This window comes from Podarcis liolepis (assembly GCF_965112155.1).
Source record: "Podarcis liolepis genome assembly, chromosome: 13".
Taxonomy (NCBI): domain Eukaryota; kingdom Metazoa; phylum Chordata; class Lepidosauria; order Squamata; family Lacertidae; genus Podarcis; species Podarcis liolepis.
The window spans coordinates 7,556,218-7,571,940 of NC_139573.1; the positions used below are offsets into that span (position 1 = coordinate 7,556,218).

The window sequence follows — 15,723 nt, forward strand, 5'->3', positions numbered from 1 at the left end:
TAGATATCTAATGATGTGATCACTTGATTGAGGTGGTGGGTGGGTTCTGGGAAGAAGCGGGGAATGGATTACTCTCCCTGCAAAATCATGTTGAAGTTTGATTATTGTAGAAGCAAAGTGTGTTTAGCACATAACCATGAAGTTCACTGGGGGAGCTTTTGGCTAGTCACGGTCTCTTAGCCTATCCTTCCTCACCAGGGTTTAGACACTAACCGAGCACAGGGTTTAGACTCTAACCCCCCCCCCCCCGCAGAGCATGTCCTATAAAAGGAAAGGTGAGTGGAGTGACAACAATTCATTTTGCTGACCAGTGTCTTCTGCCTGTTGATCATGTTGACTCAGCATCAGGTGACCTAGATGAACAGGTGGTGCAGTTCTGTTGGAGGCAGATTTTCATATCCTTGCCCTGGTGGTCCAGTCCACACATTAAGGAGCTACGTAGCTAGCTGAGATTCCTGCTTTGCAGGGGGTTGGACTAGATGACCCTTGGGACCCTTTTCCACGATTCAAGAAAAAGAAAATATGCATGGGAAAGAGGATCAGAGAGAAGGAGAATCGCAGGGGTGTAGAGACGAACGGATAGCAGACAAAAGCAAGAAGTGAAGAACTGAGATGGAAAGCAGAGGTTTTAATCCAAGGTATTTCTTCATTTAATGATTTTAAAATCATTTCTAAGCTGCTTTATATATAAAAATAACACACTTAAGGATTGCAAAAAGACAACCTCTATCGCGCCTAGTTCTCCCGGCTGGGGGGCTGGGAGGGATACATGCCCAATGCCTAAGCCAAGGTCTTCCTATATTTGAAAGGTTAATAAAGTTGTGGCCAAATTTCCATTCCATAACACGTTGTCATGAGTCATTATTCCTTTCTGGTTGTCCCTGGGAAGGTCGCCACCTGGTCACGCAATGTTTACCCAGCCTAGGGAGACTTAGATGAACAGGTGGTGCCCTTCTATTGGAGGCAGATTTGTAGAAGCAAAGTGTGTTTAGTACATAACCATGAAGTTCACGGGGGGGGGGGCACTTTTGGCTAGTCACTGTCTCTTAGCCTATCCTTCCTCACCAGGGTTTAGACTCTAACCGAGCACAGATTTTTGTGTCTTTCCGCCCCCCCCCCCAGCAGAGCATGTCCTATAAAAAGAAAGGTGAGTGGAGTGACAACAATTCATTTTGCTGACCATTGTCTTCTGCCTGTTGATCATGTTGACCCAGCATCAGTTGACCTAGATGAACAGGTGGTGCAGTTCTGTTGGAGGCAGATTTTCATATCCTTGCCCTGGTGGTCCAGTCCACACATTAAGGAGCTACGTAGCTAGCTGAGATTCCTGCTTTGCAGGGGGTTGGACTAGATGACCCTTGGGACCCTTCCAACTCAATAATTCCATGATTCAAGGAAAAGAAAATATCCATGGCAAAGAGGGTCAGAGAGAAGGAAAATCACTGGGGTGTAGAGATGAACGGATGGCAGACAAAAGCAAGGACTGAGATGGAAAGGAGAGGTTTTAATCCATGGCATTTCTTCATTCAATGATTTTAAAATCATTTCTAAGCTGCTTTATATTTAAAAATACCACAGTTAAGGAGTGCAAAAAGACAATGTGCTGCTGCTGTGAAGCATGTGTGAAAAACACAGAAGGTAGGCAAACCCTTCACAATAACCCTGTCAAGAATTCCTGTGTTCACCAGAATGTCATCATAGCCCTTTCTAGATACTCCTGCTTGTCCTTCCTTCAAGACCACCATTTCCTAAATGCTGTCTGTCCATCAGGTATCTCTAAATCTAATAACAGTTGCCTCTTCTTTTGTCTCATCCCCACCGGAAACATAAAAAGACAAGGCGAATGGTCCCCATGCCAATTTCTATTGCACTGCGAAGAAACCAGCCTTCAGCAAGCACAGACAATGCTCACCGGCTTGGTCACAGGGCTCAATACAAGTGAAGTTTCTGTTCAGTGGATTAATAATAATAATAATCATAATTTATACCCCACCCATCAGGCTGGGCTTCCTCAGCCATTCTGGGCAGCTCCCAACAGAATCAAAAGTACAATAAAACATCAAACATTAAAAACCTCCCTAAACAGGGATGCCTTCAAATGTCTTCTAAAAGTCAGATAGTTGTTTATTTCCTTCAAATGTGATGGGAGGGCGCTCCACAGGGCGGGCGCCACTACAGAGAAGGCCCTCTGTCGAGTTCCCTCATTGAGGGTCAGCATGTGAACACCCAAGTATTGAAGGACAGCAGCAAGGTTTCCCTCTTGGCCTTCAGCCAGGTGATAGTTTCCTACTCTGACTGAATCAATGACACCATGAAGCTCACCCAGAGGCCTGAGGAGAAATCCCAGAGTGAAAAATGATGCACACCCCTTCCCCAGCGTCTCTCTGACTCTGTCCCCAAAGGCATGATGACTATGTGGCTGGCAGGTGGCCAATCAGGTAACACCTCTGGCATCATAAGTGCACGCACTGGTAGCACAGCATACCTCAGCCTTGCACAACTCGTCGTTTCACAGGTGGGAGGGGCCAAAGAGAGAGAGGACAAAGTTAAGCCACGCAGGCAAATCCTGAAGTTGGGTTAAAAAGAAAAAGGGTGGAGAGCTTCCATGTTCTCTGGCTCTCGGCAAGCAACCTTGGCTTGGTCTCCCTAACCGAGGGCCTCCGCTTGCTCTACATGGGCAATTTGGTGGATGGGGGAGGACACACATGCCTGCATGGTCTAGTGAGGGTGACAGGCACCCATTGCTTAAGGCAGTGGTTCTCAACCAGTGTGCCGTGGCACCCTGCTGCGCCTTGAATTGTGGTCAGGGGTGCCGCGGGCAACACTGGCCTCTGTCCCTCTTTCCTTCCCTCCCCCCTATGATGTCCTCTCACATTTCTGACTCTCAAAGGCTTGCACAGCTGTTTGTTGCAACCCTAATACAAGCGAAAGCTGCCTCTGGGGCTGGTCATTGGGTGCTGGTTGCCAGGAGGTGAGGCGGCCTTGAAGTAAGCAAGCAAGCGGGCGAGGAGCCAAGCCGGCCAGTCTGCCAGCCATTGCTGTTGGGAATGGACAGACAAGTGGGAAGCTGGACAAGGAGGCAGGCACCATGCTGGCTTTTATTGTGCTTGCTGTATGCAATGCCTGCCTGGAAGCTGAGTGCCCAGTCCTGAAGGAGAGCCTTTCTTCCATGCAGGCCCGGCAGGGCCCACTGCTGCCATTGCTGCTCCCTGGGTAAGATGCTGGCCTCACTTTCACCCTTGGCCAGTCGCCGTTGGGCCTCCAAGTCTGGGGACATCTTCTTCCCAGGCCCCCGTGGGGCTGTGTGAGGAGGCGCCTCTCTTTAGGGCAGGAAGGGGGCAGCTCTGAGACCAAGAGCAGCAGGGGTGGCCTTTCAGGTGCTATTGAACTATATATTCCATTCTCATTGATGGGCCATTGGTTATGCTGGCTGGGCTACGTTGGAAATGAGTGTGCAACAAGGGTTACTGGTGGTGAAATAAGGGTGGTTGTTTTTTTTGTTGGGGAGGGTAACATGATTAAATTTGAAAAACCCTTGCTGATGACTTAAAAAAAAAAATCCTGCCCCTGGGAAATTTAAGAAGTTTGTCTCAAATTAGTGTTTGAGATCCAAGGTATGACTGTACTAGTTGTTGGGAATGGCAGGGGTGGTGTTTGCAAGCTGCCCCATAGGCACCTAATTAGCCACTGTAAGAAAAGAATGGAGGAACAGATGGGCTGCTGGCTGATCCAAAACATTATTCTTGTGTTCTTATCCTTTCTTTAAGGGTGTTCTGGGTCTGAGCCCAACCAATAATTTACTGACGTGATGTGGTCATAGTGTTCCACATCATAGTGCTCCAAACCTCTCTGGTATTAGCTAGTGATAGAGGAAGCATAATGCCACAGAATTCAGTCACAATGTCCTCACTAGACCACCACAGGCAAACGGTAAAGTGGAGGAGGAAATCACTGAAGCAAATAAGGCCAGCAGAATTTCATGAGAAAAATTAGGAGGATAAGCATGTGTGGCAGCTCTGTATCAACACAGTGCCCATTTGGGTCATGACTACCATATCTGGGGAAGGGACTGAAAGAGCAGGGGATTTTTTTCCTTGTTCTCCCGCTCTAAAACAAGGTGTGTTCAGTCGCCTTCAGTGAAGGCAACCCTAAGCCTCCGGAGCGTGGTGGGAGTCCCCGCAGCGCTCTGGAGGCTTCAGGCAGCTACCTTGGAAGCTTGCAGAGCGACGGGGGCGATGTGCATAAAATGAATTTTCAAGTCAGACTTTTTGTGCACTTTCCCCCCTTTTCTTTATGGAAGCAATTAACCCATCACGGATTGTTCCTTAAGCTGGTCTTCCTATATTTGAAAGGTTAATAAAGTTGTGGCCAAATTTCCATTCCATAACACGTTGTCATGAGTCATTATTCCTTTCTGGTTGTCTCTGGGGGCTGCGAAGGTCGCCACCTGGTCACACAATGTTTACCCAGCCTAGGGAGACTTAGATGAACAGGTGGAGCACGTCTATTGGAGGCAGATTTTTATATCCTTGCCTTGGTGGCCCATTCCACACATTTAAGGAGCTACCTAGCTAACTGTGCAGAGGTTATGGGATATGGTGTGGGATGGAATACATCAGTACAGTCAATTACAACATGCTTTGCTTCCTAGAGTGGACACTGTCAGGCAGGTGTTTAACTTCCTGTTCCCCCTGTAAGTGACTCAGCAGATGGGCATGGTTCTATAAAAGGGCAAGTCACGCAGTCATCTTGTCTCAGCTAACTCTCAGTTCATTCTCGCAACCACTTGGGCCCAGCCTCACAAAGGATGTAAGCCACGTTCTATGTTTGCAACCTGAAGCTTAAAGTCTGCCTTCTAGGATGTGTACTGTGAACAATTTGTGAGTAAACTTATTGTTATACTTTTAAAGACAGACTTGTGAGTCTTTATTGTATTTTAAGAGGGAGATTTAAGAGGGACTATTTAGCTCATAGTAGCGAGGAAAGGAAGTTCCCCCCAAACGTCTGCTTTATATATATTATTTACACAATTTGCCCCATGGTATTGGCTAATTCTAGGATTCTCCTGTAGGCCAATCAGATTGCGGATTCACTTCCACCTGGAGCTGGGTTGGGTGGCTCCTGTGGACCAATCTGACTACTGCATTCTGGATCCTATTGTTCTAGGAGAAATCAGACTGCTGCATTTTGGATCCTAATCAACTAAGTACAGAACATCTACCAACTAGCTTCCGTGAATATAGAGGGGATTTGTTCTGCTACATCACTCACTAGCGTAAGTGAAGGAAGGATACTACTTAACAAATATTTCCTTGCCTATTACAGTGGTACCTCGGGTTAAGTGCTTAATTTGTTCCGGAGGTCCGTACTTAACCTGAAACTATTAGCACCACTTTAGCTAATGGGGCCTCCTGCTGCTGCTGCGCCACGGCTGCACGATTTCTGTTCTCATCCTGAAGCAAAGTTCTTAACCTGAGGTAATATTTCTGGGTTAGCGGAGTCTGTAACCTGAAGCGTATGTAACCTGAGGTACCATTGTCTTCTAAACATCCCCACAAGGGGGATGTTTTTAGCTCTCCTTGGTTTTCAAACCCAGCCTGTGCAGCAACCTGAACATGCCAATACCTTCTCTGGAAAGACTGGGATGCTGGGTGTCTTCCATATAATGTTGGGAAATGGACGCTTGCCCCTTCCTCCGAATGGGTGGCTGTTGCAGATCCTTGTGCTTGGTCGCCGTCCTCAAGGAGCCACAACGCAGATGGTCAGGTAGCCTTCCAAGAGTTCCCCTTGACACCTGAGGAGCTGGCAGGATAAGAGGCCTGCTTGGCTGATAAGGGATGCTTTGCTGCTGAAGGGGCACTAGCAGCCCACCTGCCAGGGCAGCCACTGAGACATAAAAGCCAGCAACACCTTCTGCCCTCAATAATTTTTTCTAGAACCTCCGCTATCTGACTGTGTCCTCATCCAGCTCAAGTAAGCCTAACGGGCCACAGATTTTCCTACTTGGGGCCACACGCACAATGACCCCCGGTCTTCTGTAGAGATTTGAAATATCAGAGAATCTAACAGATAATATTCAGCACTCCTGCCAAACTGCAAGCCTCCATGATTCTCTGGGGAGAAACCATGACATTTAAACCTTTCCAGGGATTGTAACCTGGATATAAAAGAGAGAGGAGTTAGAGTTACTGAGGAGGCTTACAGATTCATTTTTAAAGCAGTTTTTCTACCACTGCTGATGAATGTGAATGTTACAAGACAGGGGCTCCTCTACTCCTTGGGGAACATGTGTCATTGAGAGGAGCAATATTTCCGGATCACAAAGCAGAATGCAGGTAGATTCTGGGAAAGCCTCATGTAGTTTCAGATATTATGATCAACGAGTTGGGATAAAGTTTGGGGATGTCTTGCTGCTGTGAAGCTGGTGAGTAAAATAAAGAAAGGAGGCACATCCTTCGGAATAACCCTGCCATGCTGAATACATCAGTTGCTTAAAGCATGGTGCTGATATGGCCCAGAACGTACCTTACGTAGCACTGGTAATAGTGCCAGTTGCACATATAGGGATGTTGTACATTAATAAAGGGCTTTTGTGATGTCATGTTGTACTTTAATGTTCTGAACTGCCTGTGATCTGCTAATGAAGGGTGGTATACAAATTTAATAATAACAATTAAATTATCTCAATTACACTCAAGCTTCTGGAAGGACTTTCTGAGAACCTCACAGAATAGCCTCTTCTTGGATTGTCTGGGTGGAGCTACTGATGGGAAACATATCTCACCAAAGTTTCCCAGGATGCTATATAAGCAGTCCTGGTGGCCCACATGCCATTCACACTGAATCCTAAAATGTGGGCCAAGATCTTCTTACCATTTGTGGGACTCCTTTGTGGGGCCAGCCTGCCACTGACTTCTTCTCAGGCTGATACAGGTGAGTTTGCTTCTCTTCCTCTTTGCAGCCTTTTCATGCATGTACCTGAAATCTGGGCATCTGGAACCACCCTTGGAAACAGAGCAATAACAACCCTTGGATTCTCTTCCTCCAACTTTTCTGCTTATTTGCCAGCAGTAAATGGGATAGTCATTTCAAAGTCTTTCCAAAAATACCCTTTTATTAACATTTGTAAGTGCCTGTTTCTGTGTGCTGAGACCTTTGTAGGTTTAGGGGACAGAAGAGACATTCTTGTGATAGGGGCAAAGAAGGCAGGGCTCTCACAAACTGAGTAGCTGATATTATTCAGCTGAGATTCCTGCATTACAGAGGGAGATTCTATCAGGGAGGTTCTATCTAGACAGGGAGCACAGCTATCATCAAGCCTTGACCGAAGAACGGTACACTCCGTCTACCTGGTATGGTCATCTTCTTCCACCGAGCGTGCAGCTTAGGGAGGGATGCACACGAAAGAGGGGGACACCTGCCTAGCCAGCCAGGTCAGCCAGATCAGCCCTGGTGATCAATGGGGTGACAGATGTCTCAGTCGGATCACCCTCACATCCCTCTTGAGACGTCTCCTGGGGCTCCCAAGTTCAGTCTGTAACCTGAAGCGTATGTAACCTGAGGTACCATTGTCTTCTAAACATCCCCACAAGGGGGATGTTTTTAGCTCTCCTTGGTTTTCAAACCCAGCCTGTGCAGCAACCTGAACATGCCAATACCTTCTCTGGAAAGACTGGGATGCTGGTTGTCTTCCATATAATGTTGGGAAATGGACACTTGCCCCTTCCTCCGAGTGGGTGGCTGTTGCAGATCCTTGTGCTTGGTCGTTGTCCCCAAGGAGCCAGAACGCAGATGGTCAGGTAGCCTTCCAAGAGGTCCCCATGACACCTGGGGAGCTGGCAGGATAAGAGGCCTGCTTGGGTGAGAGGGGATGCTTTGCTGCTGAAAGGGTACTGGTAGCCCACCTGCCAGGGCAGCCACTGAGACATAAAAGCCAGCAACACCTTCTGCCCTCAATAATTTTTTCTAGAACCTCCGCTATCTGACTGTGTCCTCATCCAACTCAAGTAAGCCTAACGGGCCACAGATTTTCCTACTTGGGGCCACACGCACAATGACCCCCGGTCTTCTGTAGAGATTTGAAATGTCAGACAATCTAACAGATAATATTCAGCACTCCTGCCAAACTGCAAGCCTCCATGATTCTCTGCGGAGAAACCATGACATTTAAACCTTTGCAGGGATTGTGAAGAAGAATCTACAGGGGATGGGGGTAGGCCAAGGTTTTGAAAATGGTATAGGTGCAATTTACTCAGAACAAAAGGCAAAATTAATTGTGAATAATGTAGTGACAGAAGAGTTTAAGATTGAGAAAGGGACACGACAAGGTTGCCCAATTTCCCCACTGCTCTTTATATTGGTCCTTGAGGTTTTGCTAAACATGATAAGAAAGGATCAAGAGATTAAAGGTATACAAGTGGGAGTTAAACAGTATAAATTGAAAGCATTTGCTGATGATCTAGTATTGACTCTACAGGAACCAGAATCTAGCACAAAGAGGGTATTGGAATTGATTCAAGAATTTGGGCAAGTAGCAGGTTTTAAGCTGAACAAGATAAAAACTAAGGTCTTAGAGAAGAACTTAACTGTAAATGAGATAGAGAAAGTTCAGGAAGAGACAGGATTAACATTGGTTAAGAATGTGAAATATTTAGGGGTTAATATGACTGCTAAAAATGTAAATTTTTTTAAGGATAATTATGAAAAATGTTGGATTGAAGTGAAAAAAGATTTAGAAATATGGTCAAATTTGAAGTTATCATTACTAGGCCGAATTGCAGTGATAAAAATGAATGTGCTGCCAAGGATGTTGTTCTTGTTTCAGTCATTACAAATTTTGGATAAGATGTATTGTTTTAAGAAGTGGCAGAAAGATATTTCCAGATTTGTCTGGCAGGGCAAGAAGCCTCGAATAAAATTTAAGATATTAACTGATGCTAAAGAAAGAGGTGGATTTGCCCTGCCAGACCTAAAACTCTATTATGAATCAGCTACTTTTTGTTGGCTGAGAGAATGGCTGCTACTTGAAAACACTGATGTGTTGGACCTAGAAGGTTTTAACAACATATTTGGTTGGCATGCATATCTGTGGTATGATAAGGTGAAAGCACATAAAGCGTTTAAAAATCATATTGTCAGGAAAGCATTGTTTAATGTATGGATAAGATACAAAGATTTGTTAGAAGAGAAAACCCCAAGATGGTTGTCACCAATGGAAGCGAAGGCACAGAAAAAACTCAATAAGGAGGCCAAATGGCCGAAATATTGGGAAATTCTGGAACAAGAGAGAGACAGACTAAAATTGCAGAGCTTTGAAAAATTGAAAAATAAAGTGCGAGATTGGCTCCATTATTATCAAATAATGGAGGCATATAATTTGGACAAAAAAGTTGGTTTCCAGATGGAAAAATCAAAATTAGAAACAGAACTGTTAGATTCCAAAATTAAGAATTTGTCAAAAATGTATAACTTGCTGTTGAAATGGAACACCCAGGATGAAACGGTGAAATCAGCTATGATTAAATGGGCACAAGATGTTGGACATAATATAATGATGGCAGACTGGGAACAGTTATGGACCACAGGTATGAAATTTACGGCATGTAATGCCCTAAGAGAAAACTTAATGAAAATGATTTATAGGTGGTACATGACACCAGTCAAGCTTGCAAAAATTTACCATTTGCCCGAAAATAAATGTTGGAAATGTAATGAGGTTGAACGCACATTCTTTCACCTTTGGTGGACATTCCCAAGGATTAAGACATTCTGGGAGATGATTTATAATGAAATGAAAAAGGTATTGAAATATACCTTTCTGAAGAAACCAGAGGCCTTTCTCCTGGGCATGGTCGGCCAATTGGTGCCAAAGAAGGATAGAACTTTTTTATGTATGCTACAGCAGCAGCAAGAATACTCATCGCAAAATATTGGAAGACACAAGATTTACCCACCCGGGAAGAATGGCAGATGAAGTTGATGGACTATATGGAACTGGCGGAAATGACTGGCAGAATCCGAGACCAGGGAGAAGAGTCGGTGGAAGAAGACTGGAAAAAGTTTAAAGACTATTTACAGAAATATTGTAAAATTAAGGAATGTTAGAAAAATGTTGGAATGAAGTTATACAGCTTCAGTAGAAATGTTATAAGGAATTAAGTATAAATAGATTAACAGAGAATTAAAGGCAAAATAAGGTTAAAATGTGTTAAAATAATTATAGGATGGAAAGCAGAGGAAGATGGAAAGAAATTGCTGAAACAACTAAATAGAAGTGGAATACAAAAAGGTGTGAGGAGGTCATGGAAATAAGTGAATGAAGGATTGAAATTATTTGATGTGTTTTAAATTGTTTTTGTCTTGTTTTCTTAGTTTAAATTGTTTGTGTTTTGTTTTCCTAGTTTAAATTGTGTTTGTTAGTTTAGTGTTAGGTATTGTTTTTGTACTGTATTGTTTATTTTCTTTTTTTATGTATGTTCAATTTGTTGGAAAGTAATAAATATTATTATTATTTTAAAAAAATAAACCTTTGCAGGGATTGTAACCTGGATATAAAAGAGAGAGGCGTTAGAGTTATTGAGGAGGCTTACAGATTCATTTTAAAAGCAGTTTTTCTACCACTACTGATGAATGTGAATGTTACAAGACAGGGGCTCCTCTACTCCTTGGGGAACATGTGTCATTGAGAGGAGCAATATTTCCTGACCAGAAAGCAGAATGCAGGTAGATTCTGGGAAAGCCTCATGTAGTTTCAGATATTATGATCAACGAGTTAGGATAAAGTTTGGGGACGTCTTGCTGCTGTGAAGCTGATCTGTAAAATAAAGAAAGGAGGCACATCCTTCGGAATAACCCTGCCATGCTGAGTACATCAGTTGCTTAAAGCATGGTGCTGATATGGCCCAGGTGGAGTTCCCGCCAGCTCCTGCACTTTGAATTGGTCAATGAGAGGCCTGCTCAGGTGAGAGGGGATCCCTCGCTGCTGAAAGGCCATTGGCTGCCCACCTGCCAGGGCAGAACAGAGCCTGTTGAGTCTTCTGCTGCACTGGTTTTAAGTAAGAAGTCAGGCCCAAAGAAACCGGTCTCGTTTCAAAATCCTTGAACGTTAAACAAGAAAGTGGTGGTGCCGGCTGCAGAGAGAACCAATTCCTTGCAAGTGCAGAACGTACCTTACGTAGCCCTGGTAAAAGTGCCAGCTCCACATATAGGGGTGTTGTACATGAATAAGGGGCTCAGACAAACATTAGCCAATCAGTGCTCCCTCATCAAAAGGCAGCAGAGAACTAAGGTCACAATGTTCCTTCTCCATTTTGCTATTTCTGCATGTTGTCTTCTAAAGAAGATAAGGGAAGATTATATATTTTGTGTTCTCATGTTGTACTTTTATGTTCTGAACTGCTTGTGATCTGCTAATGAAGAGTAGTATACAAATTAAATAATAACAATTAAATAATCCCAATTACACTCAAGTTTCTGGAAGGACTTTCTGAGAACCTCACAGAATAGCCTCTTCTTGGATTGTCTGGGTGGAGCTACTGATGGGAAACATATCTCACCAAAGTTTCCCAGGATGCTATATAAGCAGGCCTGGTGGCCCACATGCCATTCACACTGAATCCTAAAATGTGGGCCAAGATCTTCTTACCATATGTGGGACTCCTTTGTGGGGCCAGCCTGCCACTGACTTCTTCCCAGGCTGATACAGGTGAGTTTGCTTCTCTTTCCCTCCTCTTTGCAGCCTTCTCATGCATGTACCTGAAATCTGGGCATCTGGAACCACCCTTAGAAACAGAGCAATAACAACCCTTGGATTCTCTTCCTCCAACTTTTCTGCTTATTTGCCAGCAGTAAACAGGATAGTCATTCCAAAGGGACGGATCCCATGGTTCCAAAACAAATACCTTTTTATTAACATTTGTAAGTGCCTGTTTCTGTGTGCTGAGACCTTTGTAGGTTTAGGGGAAAGCAGAGACATTCTTCTGATAGGGGCAAAGAAGGCAGGGCTCTCACAAACTGTGTAGCTGAAATTATTTAGCTGAGATTCCTGCATTACAGGGGAAGGTTCTATCAGGGAGGTTCTATCTATACAGGGAGCGCAGCTATCATCAAGCCTTGACTGAAGAATGGTACACTCCTTCTACCTGGTATGGTCTTCTTCTTCCACCGAGCGTGCAGCTTAGGGAGGGACACACATGAAACAGGGGGACACCTGCCTAGCCAGCCAGGTCAGTCAGATCAATGGGGTGACAGATGTCTCAGTCGGATCACCCTCACATCTGTTTTGAGACGTCTCCTGGGGCTCCCAAGTTCAATCATGTATGAGACAATGTGTGCAGAACTAGGTATACACACGATGGAATATTGGGTGTGGGCTAGCACTATAAAATACGGGTTGCATTTCCATTTTGTTGCCAGCATTTGAGTCTACTCTCTGACGGACTTACGGACTCTGATAAATCCAGAAGTTCCAACTCTTACATAGGAAAATCAGATCTATTGGTATTGACTTGGAACCCTCATATAATTCGAGTGAGCAATATATTTATTGCAATAGTCAAACCAGATTAAGGTACATTGGGGGGGGGGGGACAACAAGTCAGGTGTAAAAAAAAATTTGCTCCCCCGAGATAACAGGGTCACATATCTCAAAAATAATAAATTCTGCCCAACTCGGGACCTTTATCTTAGACCGATTGAATGTTTTCCCTTCAGCTTTTGTCAAGGGCAGATTTTTAAACATCCCCAGAAATGATAGACATTGTGGATGTTCTTTGAATGTGCCGGACACTGTAGAACATATCCTTTTCTAATGTCTATTTTACAACCTGCTAAGCAAATGCATGCTGCCCCCCTTTTTTGGGTAGTCTAACCTCATGGCACAATGAAAACATCAGATTAACCTGGAATTAACTGCATGGGGGGCTGAGGTTTTGTTAATAGTATCTCTTGGAGTGCTAAATGGCACTATTTAGCGGGAAGAAATCCCAGTGAAATTCCTCATCATTATATATTCTACATGGCTGCTTATTTGTATATATTTTAAATGTTTTAGGATGCCCTATATTTGTAATGCCTAGAAAAGTTTTGATGAAGTAAGTAAGTAAGCATTACAGGGGGTTGGACTAGATGAGCATTGGGGTCCCTTCCAATTCTAGAATTCTATGATTCCATGAAAAGAGAATATGCATGGGAAAGAGGGTCGGAGAGAAGGAAAATCACAGGGGTGTAGAGAAGAACAGATGGCAGACAAAAGCAAGACTGGAAGGAGTGAGATGAAAAGCAGAGGTTTTAACCTACGGCATTTATTTATTTGCTGATTTTAAAATAATTTCGAAGCTGCTTAAATCTTAAACAGTGCACTAAGCAACATAAAAACTGTAAAGCAATATCAGAAAAACCATAAAAACAGTAATATAAAGTCATTAAAAAAGCAGGAATTTCATCTGTCTGTCTGCCTGTCTATATATTTTGTTCCCTTAGGTGTAATATTGATGTGCAGTGCCTCTGGCTCTGTCCCCGAAGGCATGAGGATTACGTGGCAGGCAAGTGGCCAATCAGGTAACACCACCGACACCCGAAGTGCACGCACTGGTAGCACAGCATACCTCAGCATTGCAGAAGTAGTCATTGCAACGGTGAACGACTTAATCTGTCGAATAAGCTTTGAAGTTACCCGAACAAAAGTCAGTGAACCTGAAGGTAAAAACTCTCGACACAGTTGGGACTTAGTTTTCCTTTGAAAAGCATGGTTTGGGAGCTGGATGATTGTTTCCAGATTGCTTAAGATCCTCTCAGGGACTGACCATTTCAAGACTGCTTCCTCCTTAATTCAGAAATTTATTTCTGCTTTCCATTATGGCCTGTTGAGATAAGACTTTCCCCAACAGTTGCCATGATATCAGTGCTACTATTGGCTAAAGACACAACTTGAAACTGCAATCAGTCCGGTGGAGAACAGTCATTCTCCTCTTATCTCTGCAGAAAGGTTTTCACCGTTCTTGAACAATACTTGTAATGCGTATGGGGTTGCTTGTGCGTAAGCTGCCACCTCTCCAGGCTAAATTGCCTTGTTAAACCTTTCTGTCTGGACAGCCCTTCTCTTCGTTGCTGCCTCAGTCGCTAGCAGAATCCGTCAGTGGGCGTTTCTTAAACCTCTTCCAACATAAAAGTTGTTTGATGCCCAGTCTCCTCCTACTCTCCCTGCGCGGAAGTCTTCTGTGCAGGGAGGGCGTGGGTAGCGGAGGACCTGTGCTCTCCCCGATGGTGTCCAGTGAAGAGTCCTGAAGCCCTCTCGCCGATTCCCCCATCTACCCTCCTTTATCCCTGGTGTTGCGCTGATTTGCTTCCCCCTCTACTGAGCTGCCTCTCTCCCTGCTGGGCCCTTCTCCAGCATCATCTGAGAGCCTTCCCTTCGCCTCTAGCTCCGATGTCAGTTCCTTGACAATACTAAATGCATGTTTTTATATGAAGGTAACAATGGGAGAAGGAAAGGAAAGAATGTGTACCCTGCAAGGGCCAAGGTGTCTCCCACAATAATTTCCACCCCCATTAAAAACCCTTCCCACCTCCAGCCAAGGATCCTTCTAACCTTCATCTGCCTGTTGATAATGTTTACCCAGCATAGGGTGACCTAGATGAACATATGGTGCCCTTCTATTGGAGGAAGATTTCTATATCCTTGCCCTGGTGGCCAAGTCCACACATTTAAGGAGCTCCGTACCTAGTTAGCTGCTCCAGGAGCAACTGTGCAGAGATGGTATCATTGGATATGGGAAGTTTTTAGCTACCCTTGGTTTTCAAACCCAGCCTATACACCAATACCTTCTCTGGGAAGGCTGGGGTGCTTTTTGTGCCAGGCGCTTTCTTTATACATGTTGGGGAAAGGAACTGTGTAAATATTCCTGGAATCTCCACTATCCCACCATGTCCTCATCCAGCTCAAGGAAGCCCCATGTATGTGCCACAGATCTTCCTACTCAGGTCCACACACCCAATAACTTCAGTTAAATCCCATTTGCTCCTTAAAGCTTTCATTAAGGATTTACACCCTCTATCTACAGATTAAAAATGTTTGTCAGAGGATCCAGCAGAAAATAATCAGCACTAAATGGTGTCATAAATGTTTTCCATCAAGTATGTCTAAAATTAATAGCTGTTGCCTCTCTCTTTCTCTCATACTTTCCCCACACCAAAACTTAAAAGACAAAGGGAACGGTCTCCATGAGAATCTCTATCGTGCCAACCATAAAGAAAGCAGCCTTCAGCGAGCACAGACAATCCTCACTGGCATGGTCATAGGGCTCAATGCAAGTGAAGTTTCTGTCCAGTGGGTGAAGAATGTCCTCCTTGAAGGTCGCCATGTGAATCCCCGAGTCTTGAAGGGCAGCATCAAGGATTCCCTCTTGGCCCTCAGCCAGGTGGTAATCCCCTACTCTGACTGGAACAGCACTTCATACTCCTGTACGTTTACCCGCACAGCAGGCATCGTGGAGCCCACCCAGAGGCCTGAGGAGAAATCCCAGGGTGAAAAGTGATGCAAACCCCATCCTCAGCATCACAACCTCTTCAGCCTATCCCGGATTAAATAATTTCCTTGTATTCATGTTTGGCCTAAGGCTGAATAAAAGGGAGCAAACTCACAGATATCTCATGATGTGATCACTTGATTGAGGTGGTGGGTGGGTTCTGGAAAGAAGTGGGGAATGGATTAATCTCCCTGCAAAA

At 44.5% G+C, this 15,723-nt stretch overlaps 1 protein-coding gene across 2 annotated transcripts; it reads left to right on the forward strand.

Moving 5' to 3' along the window:
• Positions 1-1,824: 1,824 nt before the first annotated feature.
• Positions 1,825-15,644, forward strand: LOC310691328 (uncharacterized protein; the record flags this gene model as incomplete). 2 transcript variants are annotated; one of them, XM_083471069.1, is made up of 3 exons in its annotated part: positions 1,825-2,438; positions 13,480-13,698; positions 15,202-15,644. In XM_083471069.1, the coding sequence occupies 3 exons, from the start codon at positions 2,405-2,407 to the stop codon at positions 15,531-15,533; spliced, it is 585 nt and encodes a 194-aa protein (XP_083327195.1). In that variant the 3' UTR covers positions 15,534-15,644. The 2 variants fall into 2 exon arrangements, with proteins under 2 accessions (XP_083327195.1, XP_083327194.1); XM_083471068.1 differs by lacking the exon at positions 1,825-2,438 and adding an exon at positions 11,599-11,704.
• Between the last annotated feature and the right edge of the window lie 79 nt (positions 15,645-15,723).